We start from the raw sequence: 20,310 nt of genomic DNA on the forward strand, positions 1-20,310 counted from the left end.
CCTCACAAAAATACAAAACTCCCCTGCCAAAGGGCCGTGCAGGAGCCTGCAAAAATGGGCAGGGAGCTGTGGTGCCACAGCTCAGACACCTGTACAGGGGGATATTATAACAGGCAGAAGAGGGACTAAACCTCATGGTCAAAACTCTTCAAGCTTCTTCATGGGTTTCACTAATCTGCCCAGACAGAGTATGTTTCAGTGACACAGTCGGTGAGCAGATTCTTCACCAAAAACTTTGGAAGCAGCCACAAACCTACCTCAGGAGGAGCCACAAGAGCTGCTGAATGCAAAGGAGGGACACCCGGAAGAAGCAGCCTGTGTTAAAGTGCCACAAGCACACCCATCTCTGCTGACCTCGCTTCTGAGTCAAAAGCTCACACTTTGTCCCTACCATAGGAAAGGACTAAACAGCTATGAATATTGACTTCTAAATACCTATAAGGAAAAAAAAAGAAACCCACATTAAGATTGCCAGATTAAATGTTGAACGTGTGATAAATTCTGTGATAAAGTGATAAACTGTTGCAACACATGAAATACTTAAAACTATTTGCATGCCACTAATACTCCAGAAAGTAAAAGCACTGAAGTCATTGCAGGGACAGTGCTCTGTCTGGCAAAGCAGATGGCAAGTAAATTTTTTTTAAAGAATAAATAAATAAATAAATAAAATTAAAAAAAAAAAAAAAACACCCACACATTCATGTAAAAAGCATTCACTTTTAAAAGGGTGCTCTAAAGGAACTCAAACAGCACACAGACCTGGAAACTCTCCCCTTCCCTGTATGTGACACATGAAATCAAAACAAAATCAAAATTGCACTTACAGACACAGACAGCAAAGGTTTCATTCATTCCAATCCTTGATGCAAGCACTGTCTGCATAAGACTGAATTTACACTAATGGATTGTTGACGACAAAGGTCCTACATACACTCAACAGACGTTGGAACCTCTACCTGCACTGCAGCACTGAGAAACACCGATACCAAGAGCTCTGCTAATCAGCACTAAGTACAGAAGTTTGTCATCCGCTATTTATTCTTCCTACCATCCTTCTCTGGATAAAATAGCTGGAAATTAACAGAAAAGCAGTGGCTCACTTCTCCTGTTTTTTAATATCTTTCTCTCTCTTCTTACCCTCTCCCCACATCAAAATTATACTTAACATTAGCCTTAACTAACATCAGCCTTAACTAGTTCAGAGCAGATCTTTGTATTGAACTACAGGAACCTATATAGTATTTGTCACTGCCTTAGGAGTCCTGAAATGGACATTGCTATTTTGAAGCTTCACAGGACTCTAAATAACTTGTGTCTTTGCAACCAAGCCAGTGTCCACAACTTTTATACATGCATATCTGCACACAGACACACACCTTTCAGATACAGATGCACACTTGCTGTGTGAATCCTTCACCTGGATTAAACAAAAAAACAAACCAAAAAAAAGCTCAAGTAATTATTTTAATTTGTTTTGAAAATACATATATATATACACACACATAAAACATATAAAGCAGAATATAAACTTAAATTTTTGATGATGACACAAAGTTTCTGAAACTAATCATACTACTCATTTCCTCTACCAATGTGTGGTTTCATTGTCATACCGTAAATAATTTCTTTTCTAAGGCTATATAATGGGCTACAGGAAAAAATATATACATATATATATATGTGTACATACATATATATGTGTGTGTATATATATATATGTTCTCAAACCATACTATTTTTATACACTCCTTCATTTACAAGGCTTGGGTATTATCTACAATAACAGTTAAGTATCTGAGCTAAGTAAAAACTTACTCCAGCATAGGATACTACTTGCAATAAAGCAGCATGTACATTGTTTGTAGCTTGGATGCATTTGCAAATGACAAAATCTGTTTTGAAAGTAAAGTGTGCTTTCCCAGCCTATTTATTGCAGACTATGAAATCATTACATGAACAGAAATCTTCAATAACAAAGCGTAATGGATACAAGAAAAAAGGGAAATTCCCCCTCCCCCCCACCCCCCCAATATCTTCAGTATTCTTTTTTCTCCTCTACCTAACAGACAAAGGACAGACAAAAATTCAGTGCCTCTCTTTGAGCTGAGTTTCATTATACTTTTAGTAATTAAAACATGGTTGAAAAATGAAGATAAAAGAAATTTATCAGGCAAAACACAACCAAGTTATGACACTATCACTACATGGGAAGACAACTATAGCATTGTTTTGAATAAATGACCTCAGAAGAAAAAAGGCAAGGAGCAGTTTAGTATATGACAAAAATTCTGGGGTGATTGTTATAGCAAAGGAGATGATCATCCATAATAGAAGCATTGGCATAATCAACTGAAATGCAACACAGGATATTAAAACGTAAAGAAGTCCTTCTGTCTCTTGATGGATTAAGCAGCTTTTGCCATTTCTGTTTACTACTAGATTTTGCTACAGACATTAACACATACATCTCTACCAATATTAGCAGCAATAAGGTTGAATGCTGTTCTTGCCACTGCTGGATAACCAATTCAAATCCTACTTAAATATCTAGGATTCTTCTAATGCCACATACTGACGAATGTTCCACATTTAAAGGATGCCCCAGATGTTCTGGCATACAGATTGTGCAGCATTGCTAATAATAAAGCTATAAACCAAGCATAAGCCCTGTGACGTATGACACTACAAATACAGTGGCAGCAAAAAGTCATGCCAGCAAAGTAGATGAAAAAAAAATCAAGCTTGGCAGTCATGTACATAAGAGGGTGTATACATATATACACACACACACATATTTCTACTCAAGATACCTCTTCAGATACTTATCTTTCTAGTTTGCACAAGAACTTGTGGTATCAGGTAATGAATGATCTTTCAAGCACTGTACACATGACTTAAGAATCAAGTGTGATACTAGGGAATTCTGTACTTCCTGAATGAGAAAATTATTTCTAAATATTCTTTTGTTTGGTGCTAATCTACATATGATGAAGATTTTTACAACTGTAATATGCCTCAGTCCCCTTTCCCTCTCTTCCCTTTCTCTGGTGACTGGGAGGGTGAGGGGGAGGCAGCTTTCATTTTAAACTGATAAAACCTTTCATATGGCACATTTTTACAGCATTTTTCTATAAAATTTCAAAAACTATATATTCTTTTCTCTACCGAAAGCCTACATGGCCAGCGTTCTTTACATATTCTGCAACAGAGAACATAATTTCTGATGATTGGTACCTAGGCCACAGCCTGGCACGCCCCCCAGGAAAGAGAACCCCACAGCACTGGCCTAGGCTGTCAGAAAAAAAGGCCCACGCTACCTTACGTACCCTGCACGCTGCTTAGTGACTGCTAACTCGTTACTGTATTGACGAGTTTATGCCATTTTTTTGCCCAGTAAGGCCATTCCAGACTATGAACCAATGCAGCACTATCCCTCAGGGGGCAGATAACCAGACTACATGCATCCAGTTTGATATGTGGAAGAATTTCCCCCCTACCTCCTCTTGAGTATTTACTGCAGTGTTGTGTAATATGCATATGTTACTTGCACACATTAAAGGTCCAGCTAGCCCATTAAATCATGAAGCATTATGGTGCTTGAGGGATTCAGGAGTCCCGAGGCTCTCCTGTCATTTCCAGGGGGTCCTTGCTGCCATCCATGACACAGAAGCACTCTGAGAAGCCTGGCTTGAGCAGGCTGAAGCCTGCCCTCGGTAAAAGTCCTCCCTTCCTGTTCACCACCTCCTCCACCTTCCAAACTGAGGAGGCGGAAACTATCCACTTAGAGAAATGCCTTGCAAGAAGGAATTTGTGCTGCAAGTATTTATTTGTCTTTGCAAAGGGCACTTTACCCGCAGAGTCCAGCTGAGGAGGTTGGTACCTCACAGAGGCCACCATCACATCCCCCACCCCTCCCAGGGCAGCGACCTGTGGCTCCCAGAGGGTCTGCTTCCTCAAGGGGCTGGAGAAGTGTTTTTGTTAAAAAAACACTGATGTGTTTTGCTTTGTCATTGTTTTCTGTTCTGAAAGGCAGAAGGTTTTGCTGCTAGCCCCAAAGGCTGAAGTAATCAACCTCTTTACTTAAAGTGTTACAATTTCTGGGACAAAATGTGACAGGAGCCTCTTGCAAAGTCTATTATGATTAAGTGGCTCTTGTACAGGTTGTAACATTTTCCTCTTCAAACTCTAAGGCGGAGGATACACAAAGAACAGAAGAGATTGCTCTTTTAAGAGCCACCTTCACAGCTTTACAGAAAATACACAAACAGGTTCAGGTTGGGTTTTCTCAACCAAATCCCTTACCGTATAATTAACAAGAAACTGAAGTGAGGTAAGTATATGCCTTCCTCCTCCTCCTGGTTTCTGTACACTTCCCTTTTTCAAGGAAGGAGTAGAGAAGGAAAAAAAATGTTCACAAAAGAGCATTTTACAGATACATAGATAGTAGTAGGCATGTTACTTAAGAGACAACTGTGTAAAGACTTAAAAGTGAGCTGTTTTTTGAATAGTTAGCCTGTGGTAAATCAACAGCCCGTCCTTCTCAGCTGCAGAAACAAGCACAAACATAGAATCACAAGATGCTAATTGTAAACATGAGGAAAAGGGACAGGGAGAAAGCTCAAAGATTAGAGCACAGGGAAACAGCAAGTCCAGGTGAATTAAGTGGAACGGCTGAGTTCAGCAAGGAATTTGGGTCTTCTATCTTTCAGCAGCACTTAACCAAAAAGAGAGAGTTAAACAAAGCTAGGAGGCATTTTTATGAAAATTTCCGTCTTGGACTTCATGGCTAGCAAAGAATTAAATACTTCATAAAAGAAAAAAAAAATAGCATTCTACCTATGAAGCTGTGGATGACAGATACTGCGTAAGTATTGCAACAGCAAAGTTGCACATTTATTGGATCAATTCTTCAATAACGTTATGGTCATCGCATCTAACCTTCCCTAAGAAAAACCCCAAGTAACACTGGAAAAAAAAGGCTTAACAAAGCCTGTTTGCAGACTGTAATCTAGATTACAGATCATAAAATGGCAAAAAAAATTGAAGTATTTAGTTTATGTCACTCCCACATGACTTGATGTTTAATGCTTGACCAAAGGTTTCTGTTTCAACTCTATTAAAAAAAAAAAAAAAAAAAAAAAAAAAAACCTTAGAAATCATCCACAGCCTTCTCTTGAATTTGGATGCCAAATACTGGGATGAAAATTGCTAGATATACACACAAGTGCTTCAGCATGGTTCCCTTGGAAAAACAGCCAAATCTGGCAGAATACACCACAACAGAAAAATCACCGTGTTGGAAAAAATCTACTTTTCTGTAATGCATTTAGAAATAACACCTTCTAAACTTCCCTAATTACATCATTCCACCATGAGATTTCACTTATCTTCTTTCCCAATCACAGCCAGTGCTTGCTGTTTCTTCTTCCCCCTTCCCTGACAGGCTGTTTTCACTGACTAGATAGGGTCTTGTCTCTCTCACTTTGCAAAGCTCACCTCCTCCTCCTGCAACTTTCAGACATCACATTCATCTGAATTTTAGTGACAGAGATTCACAAATTCCAACTTGCACATCACTTCTTCAAAGTGAGCAAGAATTTCTACACATCTATGGGATTCAGCAGTACTCCACATCTGAAAGCAGTTTGCAGTAGATATTTTTCTTCCCCAGTACTCTTCTTTGTGTATCGATCCCTAAACATCACATTTAAGACATTAAGGTGATACTGTGTTCTAAACAGTATCTTTAAACTAACTTCAAGGGAGGTATGGAAGATAATACAAAGGAAATAAGTCACTAGAAATTAGTACTAACACACATACAACCGCCAGCAAGTAACCACTGTTTTCTGCTGGTCTACAACAAGGAAGCCTTGCCTTCATTAGCACACACACAAATTTAAGTCACTAGCCTGACATATGCTAAAGCTTTTCATCACCTGCAGTAGTGTTCTGCCACTATACAAACAACAATGGTCTCTGATCCCATGGTTTTCAGGTGTTCACAATGAAGGCTACAGTGAGAGCATTCATAGGATGCTTTCTTGTATCAGGTAAGAACCATCTTTGGCAGGAATTGGAGAGCAAGTCTTTAAGTGCCCACCTGAACAGAAGGCAGTTCTGAAGGCAAACAAGCAGCCTATCAAATCTAGCAGCCACATATTTTAACAATATATATATATCCATTTGCAAACCCTACTGCCTCACCACACACCTTGTTCCCTTCTTTTTCTTTCTTGTCCACCAAGCAAGTGTCAATTTACATGTACTCCCCAGCAGTCTGAGTTTTACCATTTACTGCCAGCATTGTACCAGCACATTTGTGCTGCGGTGGCTGGTGCCAGGCTTCACGGAGGAGGTCTGCTGGAGAAGCACAGCAGAGGCAGAGAGAAATGAGGTTAGACCAGAGGTCAAAAGGCAGCAGCTGGTAGATGATGGACCGCAGCCTGAGTGGAACTGCAGGACAGGATCAGAAGCCTTAGAGTGCTTCTGCCTAATTAGCTTATGTTCTCACTGTTAAATGGCTGGGTCACAAGCCCAGGCTGTACTGAAACAAGTGTTCACGCCCTTTCCTCTCAGTCAGTACTTCTAGTAGGAAAACACTGGTTATCTTGCCTTTTTTTTTGTGGGGATACTTACCCATTTTACAAGCAGAAGGAAGATAATTCTACAGCAGGAATGATGGGTATGTATTTGATAGCAGCCAGCTGAATTAAAAGAGAAAGCATGGGTATGCATGCTTCAATACAAGTGAGTGAGATGACACTGAGAGAAAGTGAAGCACAGATTACACACCACTCTCCTGCTGCAGTAACTGACGCTCTGTACATCAGCTACGTGTGCTCCAGAAGCACCCTAAGGAAGCTTTAAAATACTTCTTTGAATAAATGTATATATCACGCAGCATGCAATGAATGTGGTGTTCCCAGGATGACTAAGACCTGCAAACAGACTTTTAATTAGACTGTAAAGCAGCTGAAAAGAACAAACATTTCAAATACAAAGCAGTAATATCAAACTGCTTGCAACTGAAAATGGAGTTTAAATATTGCTGCTCTTGATTTCTGAAAGTACAATGAAAACTGAAGGCAGTATCAACTGAAAATTTCCAAGTCTACAAATATAATGCATTTTGGAAGCAAGGAAAAAGTAAACTAAGGCTCACTGCATTTGGGACAATGGCTTGCAGCTGCCAGAAGGTGACCTGAGGGATGTTGGGCACTGTCAGACTGTCAGCCCTTAGCAGCAGTAGCTCTCTCCTTACACTACAGTGTTACTACTATTTAGATGCTTCTGAGGAACCATCTCTACTGCTAGGGTAATCCTATAGCAGCACAGAAATGGTAGCATATTTGTCATAATGTGGCAACCATGTTCAGACAGGATTTTTGGAATGCAGATCCTGATTTCATGACACTTGCATCCAAAACAACTGTACTTATCTGTAGTCATGAACTCAGTTTAACCAGAAACTGCAGAAATGGGTAGTAACTAACATATAGCCAGAGTCTATCTCTACAGCAGGTATCCAAGCTCACACACTGAACTGAAATATTAAAGTGATATCAAAGCAAAGAACCATTTTGAGATTCTGGTATCCAGCATCATGCTGAGTCAAATATGGCTTGACAAGGCCTGCCCACGCACAGATTTCTTCAGTAGCTGCCACAGCAAACCTATCAGTCCTCGGTTCACCACCTAACCGATCACAGCTCCACGGAGACCGGAGTCAGAACAGAACCAGCACAAACCCACTACAAAGGTTTTAAGAAGAAAAAAGAAATAATAATCCCTAATTCCACTCTACATAAATTACTGAGAAAAAGTATGTGGGGTAGAAACTTCCTTCAGACAAAAATACTACAAATAAGTTAACACCTGTGGGGTGTTTTAGGTAATACTCAACGTGACAAAAACATATCAGTGGAATCTAGAGGATTTAAGACTTATCAAAGGCAAACAAATAAAAACACATTCTTGTACAAGAGGGACAATATAAAGGAATGCACCGTGTCTACAACAGCGCAGCATACACATGGCATGCATAATCCCAAATATCAGCATGCATTACGTTAACTACAGAAACTTTGGGCTGTACCCCTCCTGTCTGGAAGAAGCTACAAAACAAGAACAGCCATTAACATTTTAATGAACCTGGGATGGCAGGGCCCTAAGCTCTACGAACTTAGCCCCCAAGGGATTCTGTGGGGGATTTTGCAGAAAAGGGGGTGGGGAGCCGCTGCAGGAAACCTCTGCGGGAGGAACAGCATGGGCAGCAAGCAGCCTGCTGCACTTCCAAGGGATTGCAAACAAGAAGCACTGGAGAGAGGGAAGCTCAAGCACAGTGCCTGCCGAGGCCCCAAGGAAAAACTGCAGAAATTTGAGTGAATCTTCCTTCCTTGGCATTGCACTTTTCTCAGTCACAGGGTCTTCAGAGACTGAGAGCTTGTCCCGAGCGCTGTGGGAAAACAAACAGCACACAGGCGTTTCTTGTTCTGCCTAGAGCAGGATCTCTCCTGTACCACATAGAGCAAAGACTTGCTCTGAAACTCGATGCAAAGCACAGGAGCCCTGCCCAGACTACATATGCTTGCTTCAGCAACCCCAAATTCACCAGTGACGTGAGAATCCTGGACGGGATTTACCTAACTGTGGGGAGGCTGAGGGAACCAGCAGACATCTCAGACACACAGCTGTTGAGCAGCAGAGTCCCATGCCTCAGAAGATGCTACAGGGAATACTCCTAGTCTCAGACACACTTTGCCAGCAACCCAAAAGCTCCAGCATCCACTGTCAAAGTCCCATAAGTCTGCTTTCCTCAGCTTCAGACCTGGTACATCAGCTTTTTGAACATAAGAGATAAAGTGCATGCCAAATAACCTTCAAAGCGTTCACCCTCGCTATACTGCTCATTCAGCACAGCCTTCCTCTGCCCTCTGATATTCCCATCTTTGATTCACCCATTCAGCCTTTGCTCAAATACCAGCCTCATCCAGACTAAAAAAACATGGTGGGGATGCTTCCTATGAAACCTACATGAACACATCCTCACAGACGAGCATGAAATAGCATCAACATGTAAATAATCAAGGAAAAGTTTAAGATCACATGGCTCCTGGCCTTCTCCAAATGCTCCTCCCTCTGCACTCTCTGCTATCTCACTTTATTGTCACCAGACCTCCCTCATGTACACCACCCCACAACAACAGAACGTCAAGTTTACACCTGCTGAAGATTTTGAAGTTTCATTTTGAAGGATTTTTGTAGTCCTATATTCACTTATTACCCAAAAACTACTTGAAAGATTAGCTGTAGCACGTTCTTACCACACATGAACATGTCTCAGGCATTTTAAAACACTTGGGAATTTAAGAAAGACAAACTCAAGGAGTTTCCCTGTACACTTTTTCTGAGGGCCCATGATCTGGAGCTACACTTAGAGAACGTAACTCTGCACTGCACAGGCATCCAGAGCTGGCCCCAAAGGCTCAGAAGGGATCCTGCCGGAGGGGATCGACCCACCTCCAGACACAGCACCTCAAAACTGCACAAAACACAGCTGGCCATGGCTGGAAGCATCCCAACATTCAGCCATCTGACGCACGCACCAGCTCACGCAGCTTCAGAGATCACACGCAGACCAAAGGATTAGAAGGCAATGAGAAAGGAGGGCATGTTACCATTTTACTAAGAGGGAAATGGAAGCACTTTGTTTATTCAAAAGCCTTTCGTCCTCCTCCTTTGAAGAGAGGTTAAAATATAGAGGGCTACTCCTCACACAGATCACTAAATGAATTTATATTTGCATTTTTAAGCTCTTGAGGAAACAGAATGGCCAGAACTGAAAGCAATTAGTACAGCGAACCAGACAGCTAAAACAACAAAAAACACAGAACAATGATCTCTTATTTCCCAAGTTCAGATGTCACCATCACGCTTTCCTATTCATGCCGCATACTGAATTTTGAAAAGCTGGGCTGTTTTTCCGTGCCTGAAAGGAATACAAAGAGTTCTCATTTTTTCTCCTAAACAGTTTTTTAATTAGAAAAGCAGAAACTGATGAAGTGCAAACCAGGGAACAGGAGAAATCGTTGGCAGGTTGCGAATCTAACATATTGGAAGTTGGGTTCTAAATACAAAGCTAAGAAACAAAAATATTATAATAGCCAAAATCTCATGTGAGAAATTCCCCCTGCAGCATCACATATGGTGTGTGTTTTGCCTTTTAATTTGGAGAGCCAAAGGAGCTGTGAGACAACCAAAAAAAGACTAAACAGTGGAAAGTAACATCAGCCTTCTTCTGCAGCGGACCCCTGTATCACCTCGCAGGGTGTTTTGCTTTCAGTTTGAGTCGTGTAGTATCTGCAGCGTGATTAAGCAGAGGACAGCAGTATCAGTCACCTTCTGCACTGAACCACAGAGAAGAATAAGCAATGCAATAAAATGCATGATTAACGTTGGACTTTGGACATCGCAAAGAAATTGCTTCCTGCAACCTGCATTATTCCAACACATCGCTTTAGAAAACACTTCCTGGTGCAGTAACTTCTAATGACACATGCATCTACCCAGCCATAAATGTTCACACCATCTGTTCTTGTTACAGTTCAGCTCTGAAGCCAACTTTCAAGTCAGGCTGACAATAGTTCACATGGCTCTGATCCATCAGCTCTTTTGCAGCTAGTTATTCATTTGCAAAAAGAGTTACTAAGCCAACGCAGTATTTCCTTTTTTGTAAGATCTGTCACAGACAGCACCCATCTCAGCCAAACTCAGTAGCCAAAATACTGTGTCAGTTAATTCTCATGTATTTCTAAAATATTGTAACTAATGTGTCTCTTCTGTTTCTTAGGTGATTTCTTTCCAGTTTTCTTCTTTTATGAGGTTTGCAAATATGCATAACATTATATGGTTCACAGATTTTTTTTAGACACTGCCTAGAGTCTCATTATGCTTCATCAGATTACCAGATTGCATTAGAAGCACCAAACAAATACAAAGGAAAGATGCAAAATTCCAATAGTTACAGGAAGGTGAGGTGACCACTGAATATTCTTTGGCAGCACAGAGTCAACGTGATGTTGAACTGTCACAAGAAAAGGCTCCCTGATGCACTATTCCTTCTCCTAATATTCAGTTACATCCCCACTTATTTACTAGGCTGTACAGCCTTGGTCTCTCCCACCCCATCCGTCACACCTCAGAGAGCATTCTGTGCACATCCACTGAATGTAAGGAGGCAGAAATAGCTGACAGCTGCTCTAATTCGGTAACACTGATTCGCTTTTTCTAGACCACTGGGTCATAAGGCTGCCTAAAGGTGACCCACCAGGCCCCAACTTCTTTCAGAACTTCTAAGTTCACCAGGCCACCAAAAAAAAAAAAGGGGGGGGGGGGAGAAGGGGCAAAACACAAACTGATTTCATTCCATCATGGCTTAGGACAATATTAGCAGCAAACTTTGCAATAGAGTGGTAAATCCGCATGGTTTTCCACAACATATTTTAAAATACAGTTCCTCCTGGCATCCTTTTCTGAATTTCTCTCTGCAAGTGGTAAGATTGATTTTTCTTCCAAAAGCAAAACTACAAATACAAGCACTCTGCTTCTTGCTAATCACAGGTAAAGAGGACAGCAGAAATATAGAACTCAACTTCTAACCCAGAGGCACCCTTTTTTGGGCAGACAAGAGCTTTATTCTTTTTCTTAAATTCTAGGCACTTTGGAGAGCTCAGGAAAAGAAATCAACATAGTGACAGATACACATAAAAATCAGATTTAAAGCATTCTTTAAACTGGAAAATAAGGCAAACTCTCAGAAAGGCAGAACTACAGTTAAGCATTATTTTTCACTTTATTTCTGCCACTGCTTCTCCTCTGCTCATTCCATCCTTCCCATCTTGAACTACAGGCAAATCGATGCATTACACAGAAGAGCATTCTGCAGGATGCAGATAGCAGCTTGAGACAGAAAAACCCTACTAATCCAGCTTTGTAGATCACATCATGTGACAGTATAAAATCAAACAAATTAACTTTGTAACTTACCATTTCGAGATAAATCAAGTTCCACCAGCTGCATGAAATTTGCTATTTCTGGAGGAAGTCGCTGGATTTCATTATCACTAAGTCCAAGTTTCCGTAACTTCACAAGTTGGAAGAAAGGCTGAAAGAAAAAATACCATGTCAGAAGATATTCATAAAACTCGCACATAAACCTGGTAAACAACAGCACAATGTGTAAGTTCAACTGGAAGCTGTTTACTGAATTTGAGCTGAAGTTATTGCTCAAAATCAGTTATGCAGACCTCTTTCAGAACCGCATCAGAAGGAACATTTTGTTTTATTTTCTACATGCAAGCACTGTATCTGTGAAGCCAGCTATTAGAGATCACAGCAGACACTAGTGAAATCCAGAGTGCCTGCTTCAAAATCATTAACGGGGTGAAGTTACCCATCAGGGTAATTGAAAGCATCCTAATTACACACTGGGGTCACTGGGAAGTTAATGCACACAGACACTTCTAAAGGATGATCCAGAAAACCCACACAGAGGGGCTGCCGAGGTCTTCTCAGCAGGTGAGCACAATAACCAACTAGGTTACAGAGCTGGCCTCCCCCAGGAATACTTTCCTTCCAGCCTCATAAATCCCATGTTCCTGTCTGTAGAGCGGCCCAGTTTCAGAAGGACAAATGAAAGTTGTGTGTGATGCACATGATTTCAAGTCTCTCCAGCATGAAGAGGAGCCAAAGCATGCAAGTGGCATCTTAACTGCCAGGCAGCCACCCAGGAGCAGGCACTGCTCGTCAGGTCAACCTTACGGGGCACAGATCAGGTGCTAGGAGCAGCTGGTGGTTGAAAAGCAAAATGGGCTTTAAAAAGCTACTAAGACATAGGTGTCCCTAGGACAGGCTGAGGGCCCCAGTCTCACCACAGCCTTCCTCTCTTCCAGCTAGGCGTATGGCTGAGCGTGACTGCAAGCAGTGGGGTTGTGGGCAGCACCCAGTGCTGTTACATACACATAGTCTTGACCATGACTGGCTGGACTCCTCATATTTTGAGGGTTTGGGGCCTCTGGGCTGCACAGGCATTTTTACACAGCACTCAGAGCCTGTCCATCCTATCCACCAGCAGCACACGTGCATGCCTGCACCCTTGTGCTCTCTTCCCCTTTGGAAATTTTTGGGGCAACAGGAAGGTGCTAGCAGGTTTTGGACGTGAGCTTACATGTGATTATCTGCAATCCATTCCTATAAATTAGCACCTGTTTTTTTGTTTGTTTTTTTTAAAAGGTGCTGTACTGAGTTAGCTAACTATCAGTCAATTCTACCTTAGATCGCCATGAAAAGGGGCAGTAAGACAAGCACCTTGCTGGGATACCAGGTAAAAGACAGCCTTCTGAATCTGTTATTATGGTACAGGTTTTCAATCTTAGTTTGAGTGTCTTATGCCCAAAATCATAAATCAGGTTTTAAGTGTAAGACTTTGCAACCCCGGCACCAGTCTTCCAACACACATTTTTGTTCCTTGTCACAGAACAACAGAATACGATTGAAATTAATGTTTTCCTCCAAACCCATGGCTTCCTTGCAGGGATTTAAAATGACAGAGCTCTGAAAAGTTTCTAAACACTCAGCAAGCAGAAGGTGCACTAGATATGAGCAGGATAATTAAAAGGCATTTTGAGAATGGCACTCCTCCCCCGAAAGCATTAAAGGCTCTGATAATCGGAGTTAAAATTTTAAGAGGAAGATGAAACATAGAATTGTAAGCAATTTTAAGCTCTATAAAAATATGTGTTACAATTAAAATAGACACAAATCTGTTTCTTTTTTTAAATCCTTCTTTGTCTTCACCAGATCCCTAACTGCATTTTCCTATTGTGAACATATTATCTTCTAAACCAGCTGCACCCTTTTTGCTAAATACTTGTTAATACGACAAAAGCAAGAATCCATCAACAGCTGAGAAAAGCACTCAAAGATACTTTTGTTAAAATATAGGAGAACATCCCATAGAGGAGATCCTAATCTGTCCCAGCACTGGCCAAAATAAATACTCGGCAAAAAGCACCGACAAGGTGTCTCACTGCAGAGATTTTCCCAGGCACTTTGCAGCTGCTGAACTGCACACCAGTTACAAGCACTGCTGTGCTGATACCAGTCTTCTCATAAGCATCAGTTGTCCTTGCCAGAGATCCTTCACAATTGCAAGTGAGAAAAAACAGAAGGATTGTAATTAAAAGATGGAAGGAACACGATTAGAAGACAAAGCGGTCATCAAAAAGCTATTAGGAGGTGGGCATCCCTTGGCAGGTTTAGGGCCCTCACCTCTCTGTGCATCAGGGTTGCATATGTTGACTAGATGTGCAAAGCACACACATGCAACAAACAATGTAATGTTTAAAGGCATTCTTGTTTCTGTAACAGACTACTTCAAAGAAATGTGAACTGGGAGCTCTATTTCTAGTTTGCATAGCAATTTTTAATGAATGACACCATATGCTAGATAAAATCATAAACTGCAGTTAGGTGAATGGCATTTCTTTGAACTTCTTGCTTTGTTTTTTTCCTTTAAACTACAGAACTTAATCACTCCTGGATGGTTAGTACATCCCACCTCAGCAACGGTTCATCCTTTACCAAGGCACGGTGTTAATGCTCTCGAGTGCTCCCGGCAAACCAAGCCGTAACTCTTTTTGCTGTATTTGTTTTACCTGTCAGAAAGTGCACAGGGAAGAAACAGAACTGAGAGCATGCTGAAGAGAGATCAGCGAGTGGAAACATACAGATCAAATTTGTTACGGCTCCAGCATACGCCAAGCAGAGACGTGCTCCTCCTGTGATGCACTGGCCAGAGCTCAGCCCCCGCTTGAAAAGCTGCAACAAGAAGCAAAGTGCCTTACAGCTGCTGGTTAGCTGGACCCGGGTCACAGGAGAGCATCCACCCCGCACGCTGTAATAGCAGGGTTTGGTTGCAGCCCCGACGTCTCTACGGGTAGCTTGGCAACTCTCTTAATGCCGCTCGGTTCAGCCAGCCTAATTAGCAGGGCCTCCATGAGACAAATAATTCCACGAGCATCAGCACTAAAGAAGCCTACAACTTTCTATTTAGAGGCAATTTCCAGACTTAAATTGAAGCTTTTCTTGCTATCAAAGAATGCATAGAGGTTTCTCTTAGGGGGATTTTCTAAGAACACACGTCTTGAATAGAGCCCTTCTCCCACTGGAAAACTAATCAGGTCTCTGCCCAGACATATATTAAAACAAAACAAAAATCCCAACAACTTCATTCTGACAAAACCGGGTAAATATCAGCCAACGGAAGGAAAAAAAAAAAAAAAAAAAAAAAAAAAAGGAGATGAGATGAGCAAGCGACTAATTAAAAAAAAAAAAAAAAAAAAAGTGTGATCCCACTTTCACTTTTTTTTGGTCTTTTACAAACACCATTACCATTGGCACTCTCCATCCTAGAAACCAAAGTTAACAGAATTAAGCCAGGCCAGTTGGATTGATAAAACTCAAGATTTTCTCCTGGGAAAGTGGCCAAAACAACACAAGTTGTTGGCTTCCTTTGAGTGATCCACTCCTGGAACAAAAACGTGAATGCCTAACAATGCTGCCTGAATGCTTCGGCACCTTTCCTGGCAAAAACTAATAAATAAATACAATGGAAATAGATGAAAAAACTGGAAAATGAAATTAAAAACAAAGGAGGGCACACAGACTTTCCTGCAGCTACAGCAGTGCTGGAGACACAGCAAAGCAGAACTCCAAACCATTTGGCACAGGTGACACAAATAAATGCTTGCTGTCTTAAGCAAAATGTTTCTATTTAAAGGCCAAATGTTTACTAGCAGCAAAGAGAACAAAAACTAGAGACTTTAACATAATCTACAGCCTAATTTTCAGCAGAAATGGAAACAAGAGAGAGAGGAGGAGGAGGAACAACACTGCAAATTAACTCTATTTCCAGGGTTGTATTTACACAGGCTAGACAGATTATTTTTTTCTTTTCTGGCGCGTGCAGCTGAGCTGTTGTTGAAAAGCTTAAAAATTTCTAAGTACTTGCTCTTATGTGATGGTTTCCTTTGACACCAACAAGGACTTTCAAAATAAACATGCTGCCTTGGTTTTTAAGGTCTCTTCAAGAACCTACAGTATTATATTCAAACAGTAAGTAAATTACCAAGACACAGTACATGACCTGGTCCCACTTCTTAACCACCACCTCTATTTACTCCACCCACTTTCCAAACGTGTAAAGGCCCAGTTAAGGCATATCTGCATTTTAGAATAAAACGTAGCACAGGTAATTTAAAGGCAGTTTAACGCCTATTTGCATTCCTGCTTCAAATCTTTCTTCAGGCTTCATTTTCTTCTCCTACACTGTAAATAAAATTAAGGGGGAAAGCCTTGGCTTTATTTTTTCATCTCCGTTGATGAGCTAACTGTATTCTTTCAATACCCAGATAGTTCAAATGAAATCAGTTTCCTCCATCCCTTGCTTCAGAAAGACCTCATTTCTGGTAAAGTAACAAAACAGCGAACAAGATACAGCATTAAACCCATGAGGTAACTTCAGGACATGGCCACCGCAACTCTCTCCACCTCTCCAGTGAGGTCCCAAATCACCAGCCTACAAAACTACTTGCTTTTGGTCCCTAGAAGCCCCTTTTTTGTTTGCACCATTGCAGGGTTTCAGCAAGAGAGCAGGGGAAATGCAACCTTTCTTTAGGCTAACATGCAGCTGGGTGGTCAGGACACCAGGAGGTAAAGGCTCAGATCTCCTGGGGCAGAAGCAGCACCGAATGCTAGCACTCTGCTTCCTAGGACGCGTTTAGTAAGTTCTTGCACAGGCACACATACAAACACATTCCTCATGCTTGCAAGAAGGGCAAGCACGAGGAGGAAAGGGCAACATCTTCCTCATTCCTTTTCCACTACCGTTTAGGAAGGGATGGGGAAAGAAGTCGTCTGCGGTCGATCCTTTGAAAGACGATGCGTAGAGGTGATTCAGCACTACAGGTCCCAAGAGAACAGGACACATCAATGCCATACCTTAACTAGCACTACATCCTAATTAACTAACTAACCCTCTACATCCTCACCTTAAATCCATCCCAGGGACTGCTGCCAGTAACGTGGGGCAGCTCCTGGTCTCTTCCCACAAAACCCACTCCTGTAGCCCCCCCAGTACCAATGTGTTTGAGAAGCACAGTCAAACGAGGTGCACAACAAAATGCCTAGGAAGTAGGATCCTCTTCTGGAATTATGAGGTGTAATGAGCTCCTGGCAGGCTCCGGTGAAGCCTCGTGTGGACTTTACCAAAGCTTGCTATAAACATCTGACCAGGATCCCTCCAGTCACCTCGGCTGCTTTCACCTGTGAGCAGGGACAGCTCCTAAGCGGTTTCACGAACTCTGATCCCTCTTGCTCCTCTGGGACAAACACAAGCTGATTTTCAAACTAAGTACCAAGCAAGCTACTGAAACGATTTCTGAGGGCAGGGACTAATCAGCAGTGCAGAACAGAGTCACCATGCAGTTGATGCCTCTATCTCCAAGCGTTTCTGGAAGCAGCTGCTGGATTTTCTCTCGAGCAATTAAGCTCCCTTCAGCAGCCAGCGCAAAGACAGGAAAAGTACATCTGCTCCACACACCTGAGGTCTCTCATTCTGTCCTCCTGTGTTTCATGGCAGAAACAGAACTGCTACAGGTTTTCAGCATGGTGAAAGCCTGTTTCATATGCTCAAGCCACAGCTGTACAATACAATGAAACTGCACTTCAGTATTGCAGCATCCTAGCACCAAGTCTGCCATCATGAATAATAGTGGCAGAAAGCACAGGGGCAGGCGTTCAAGCAGGAATCCCCAAGAAACATTAATACAATGATTAATTTTCATGACAAAATAAAGGATTAATGAAAGCTCACAGCCCATCCTAAACAGAACCAGATGTTACAACTGCTATCTCCCCTTCCAGTGACGCTTCAAAGCCTGACATGAAGGGTCAGCCAGGCAGAAGGAATGCGGTGAGGAAGGGTCTACAGGAGGGAGAGCATAGATGCCAACAGCTGCCTCACTGCAGCTGGCATTCAACACCTACATGCCCCTCTTCTGGCCCCAATTTTCGAAGGGCCTGCCACTTTCTGAAACAGCGTCAATGACGGGTTGGTTCCAGGACCTAGCCTAGGTCATTACCACTCACTTTTAAAAATGAACAAGGGACTACTTACTGTACAGAACAGAAACCAAATGCTGCTCTACCGAGAAATGAACTGGTTGCCTCGTACTGTTTTCTAGTTGGTAAGGATTTACTTTCTCCTGTATGTCGATTAAGCAGAGGCAACACAGCTTAACAAGCATGCAGTGCCATGGCCATTAGAGTACCAAGATAGGAGGAAGTATCTCTGCCTTTCAGAGAGGCCAGAAAGCATCTGCTACAACAAAACCCAGATTCATTGCAGTTAAATGCACTTGACCTTTGAAGATAAGAAAAAAAAAAAAAAGCATTTAATCTCACTAATGAATTTGTAGCATGCATTTTTCTAGTATGAAAGATTGTTGGCAGGAGGTAACATCTTTTATTAGACCCAACGATATAATTAGAAAAATAACTATGTTTAATCATAAAACTTATTTTAGAACTACATTTGTATAATTTCTACCCCCAAACCTTGTCTTATCCTTGTTCATACATTGCACGGAGAAGGGGGCTCTACCAATCTTCTATAACAAAACACCCTTTACAGGACAAAAAAGTTGGAAGTACTGAAACATAACCACCTCATTACTTTCTTCCAGCTGAGATCAAAAATCACACCTAATAACAGCTGATTTCTGCTGACAATGGGAGAAATAAATTTAATAAATAAATAAGCAAATAAAAATGCTGTTAGGAAATACTTTCGACCAAGCAGATTTCAAATAAGACTTGCCAAAAAATGTGCCAAAATAAACCTCATAGCCATTAACAGCAAAGTCAGACTTTGTGGGGGACACCAGAGTAAGTTCTTCCTCTGTTCCCATCTGATCACAGTCTTTCAAATCTCATGTCAAAAGGTACGGTACTTTTTTCAAGTCTTTAACAGTACAGCAGAAGAATCTGGATGCTAGCAGAAAAAAATAAAGAGACAGCTGATAATAAACTTATGTGGATTCTTCAACACAGCAATCTGTGTTTATAGGAATGTTAATATAAATATCCGATGATTTTTCTCTACAAAATGTTATTTTAATGATCAACCATACGATGCACACTAGTAGTAATTATGTTCACAAATGTTTTTTTAATACAAAAAGTATTCTCAAGACATTCAACTTGAGAAGTTTTAAGTGTTCTTATGAAGTATTTTATGTAGCATTTGTCATACTAAAACCACTTAAACTTTCAGTAAAATTAGCTTTATTGTGCACATAGAGCATACTTCAGTTTCAGACTGACATAATTCTCTGATATTAATTGGAAGCACACACTTGTTCAACTTGTATAGAGATGATATTTCTTCAAGGATTTGCAGCAAGATGTGAGAAACACCATGGCACTCACTACCAATGTTAAAAGCAAAGCTCAAACTTTAGAAGGTGCACAAACAGTGAAAAACATGGCGATTCTATTTGCATCATGGAAAACATCACATGCTAACTAAAGACAGGTAGAATCCTTGATAGGCTCTCTACAGAATAGTTGAGGTTGGAAGGGACCTCTGGAGACCATCTAGTCCAAAGCCACTTTTCAAAGCAGGGTCAGATGCAGCAGGTCACTCAGGACCATGCCCACTCAGAATATGAACAGCTCCAAGGATGGAAACCTCACAATCTCCCCATGCAACCTGTACCAGTGTTTGGCCACTCTCACCTAAGTGTCTTCTTACTTGAGATAGAATTTCCTGTGTTTCAGTTTGTGCCTATCGACTCTGGTCCTGTGACTGGGCACCACCAAGAGGAGTTTTGCCCTGTCTTCTTTACACCCTCCCATCAGGTATTTATACACACCAACAAGATCCCCCCTGAGCCTTTTCTTCTCAAGGCTGAACAGTCCCAGCCCTCTCAGCCTCTCCTCATACGACATGTGCCCCAAGCCCTTAATTATCTCTGTGGCCCTTCGCAGGACATTCTGTCATGCCCATGTCCATCTTCTGTGAAGCCCAGCACTGGATACAGAACTCCAGGTGTGTCTCCTCCAGTGCTGGCCAGAAAGGGTAACCTGCTGAACACCATCTTTGCAAGGAGGGAGTCAACTTGTCCACCAGGAGAGACAGGGCCTTTTTCTTCAAACAGCTCCCCAGCTGGTTGGCCCCCAGCC

At 41.6% G+C, this 20,310-nt stretch overlaps 1 protein-coding gene across 1 annotated transcript in view; it reads right to left on the bottom strand.

Moving 5' to 3' along the window:
- Nucleotides 1-20,310, bottom strand: part of LRRC1 (leucine rich repeat containing 1) — a 73,121-nt gene that overhangs the window by 43,727 nt on the left and 9,084 nt on the right. The window contains exon 2 of the mRNA XM_035322192.1: nt 12,052-12,169. Within this exon, the coding sequence (XP_035178083.1) occupies nt 12,052-12,169 (118 nt within the window). The remainder of the gene's footprint in view (nt 1-12,051; nt 12,170-20,310) is intronic.

This window comes from Oxyura jamaicensis, chromosome 3 (genome assembly GCF_011077185.1).
Source record: "Oxyura jamaicensis isolate SHBP4307 breed ruddy duck chromosome 3, BPBGC_Ojam_1.0, whole genome shotgun sequence".
Lineage (NCBI taxonomy): Eukaryota > Metazoa > Chordata > Aves > Anseriformes > Anatidae > Oxyura > Oxyura jamaicensis.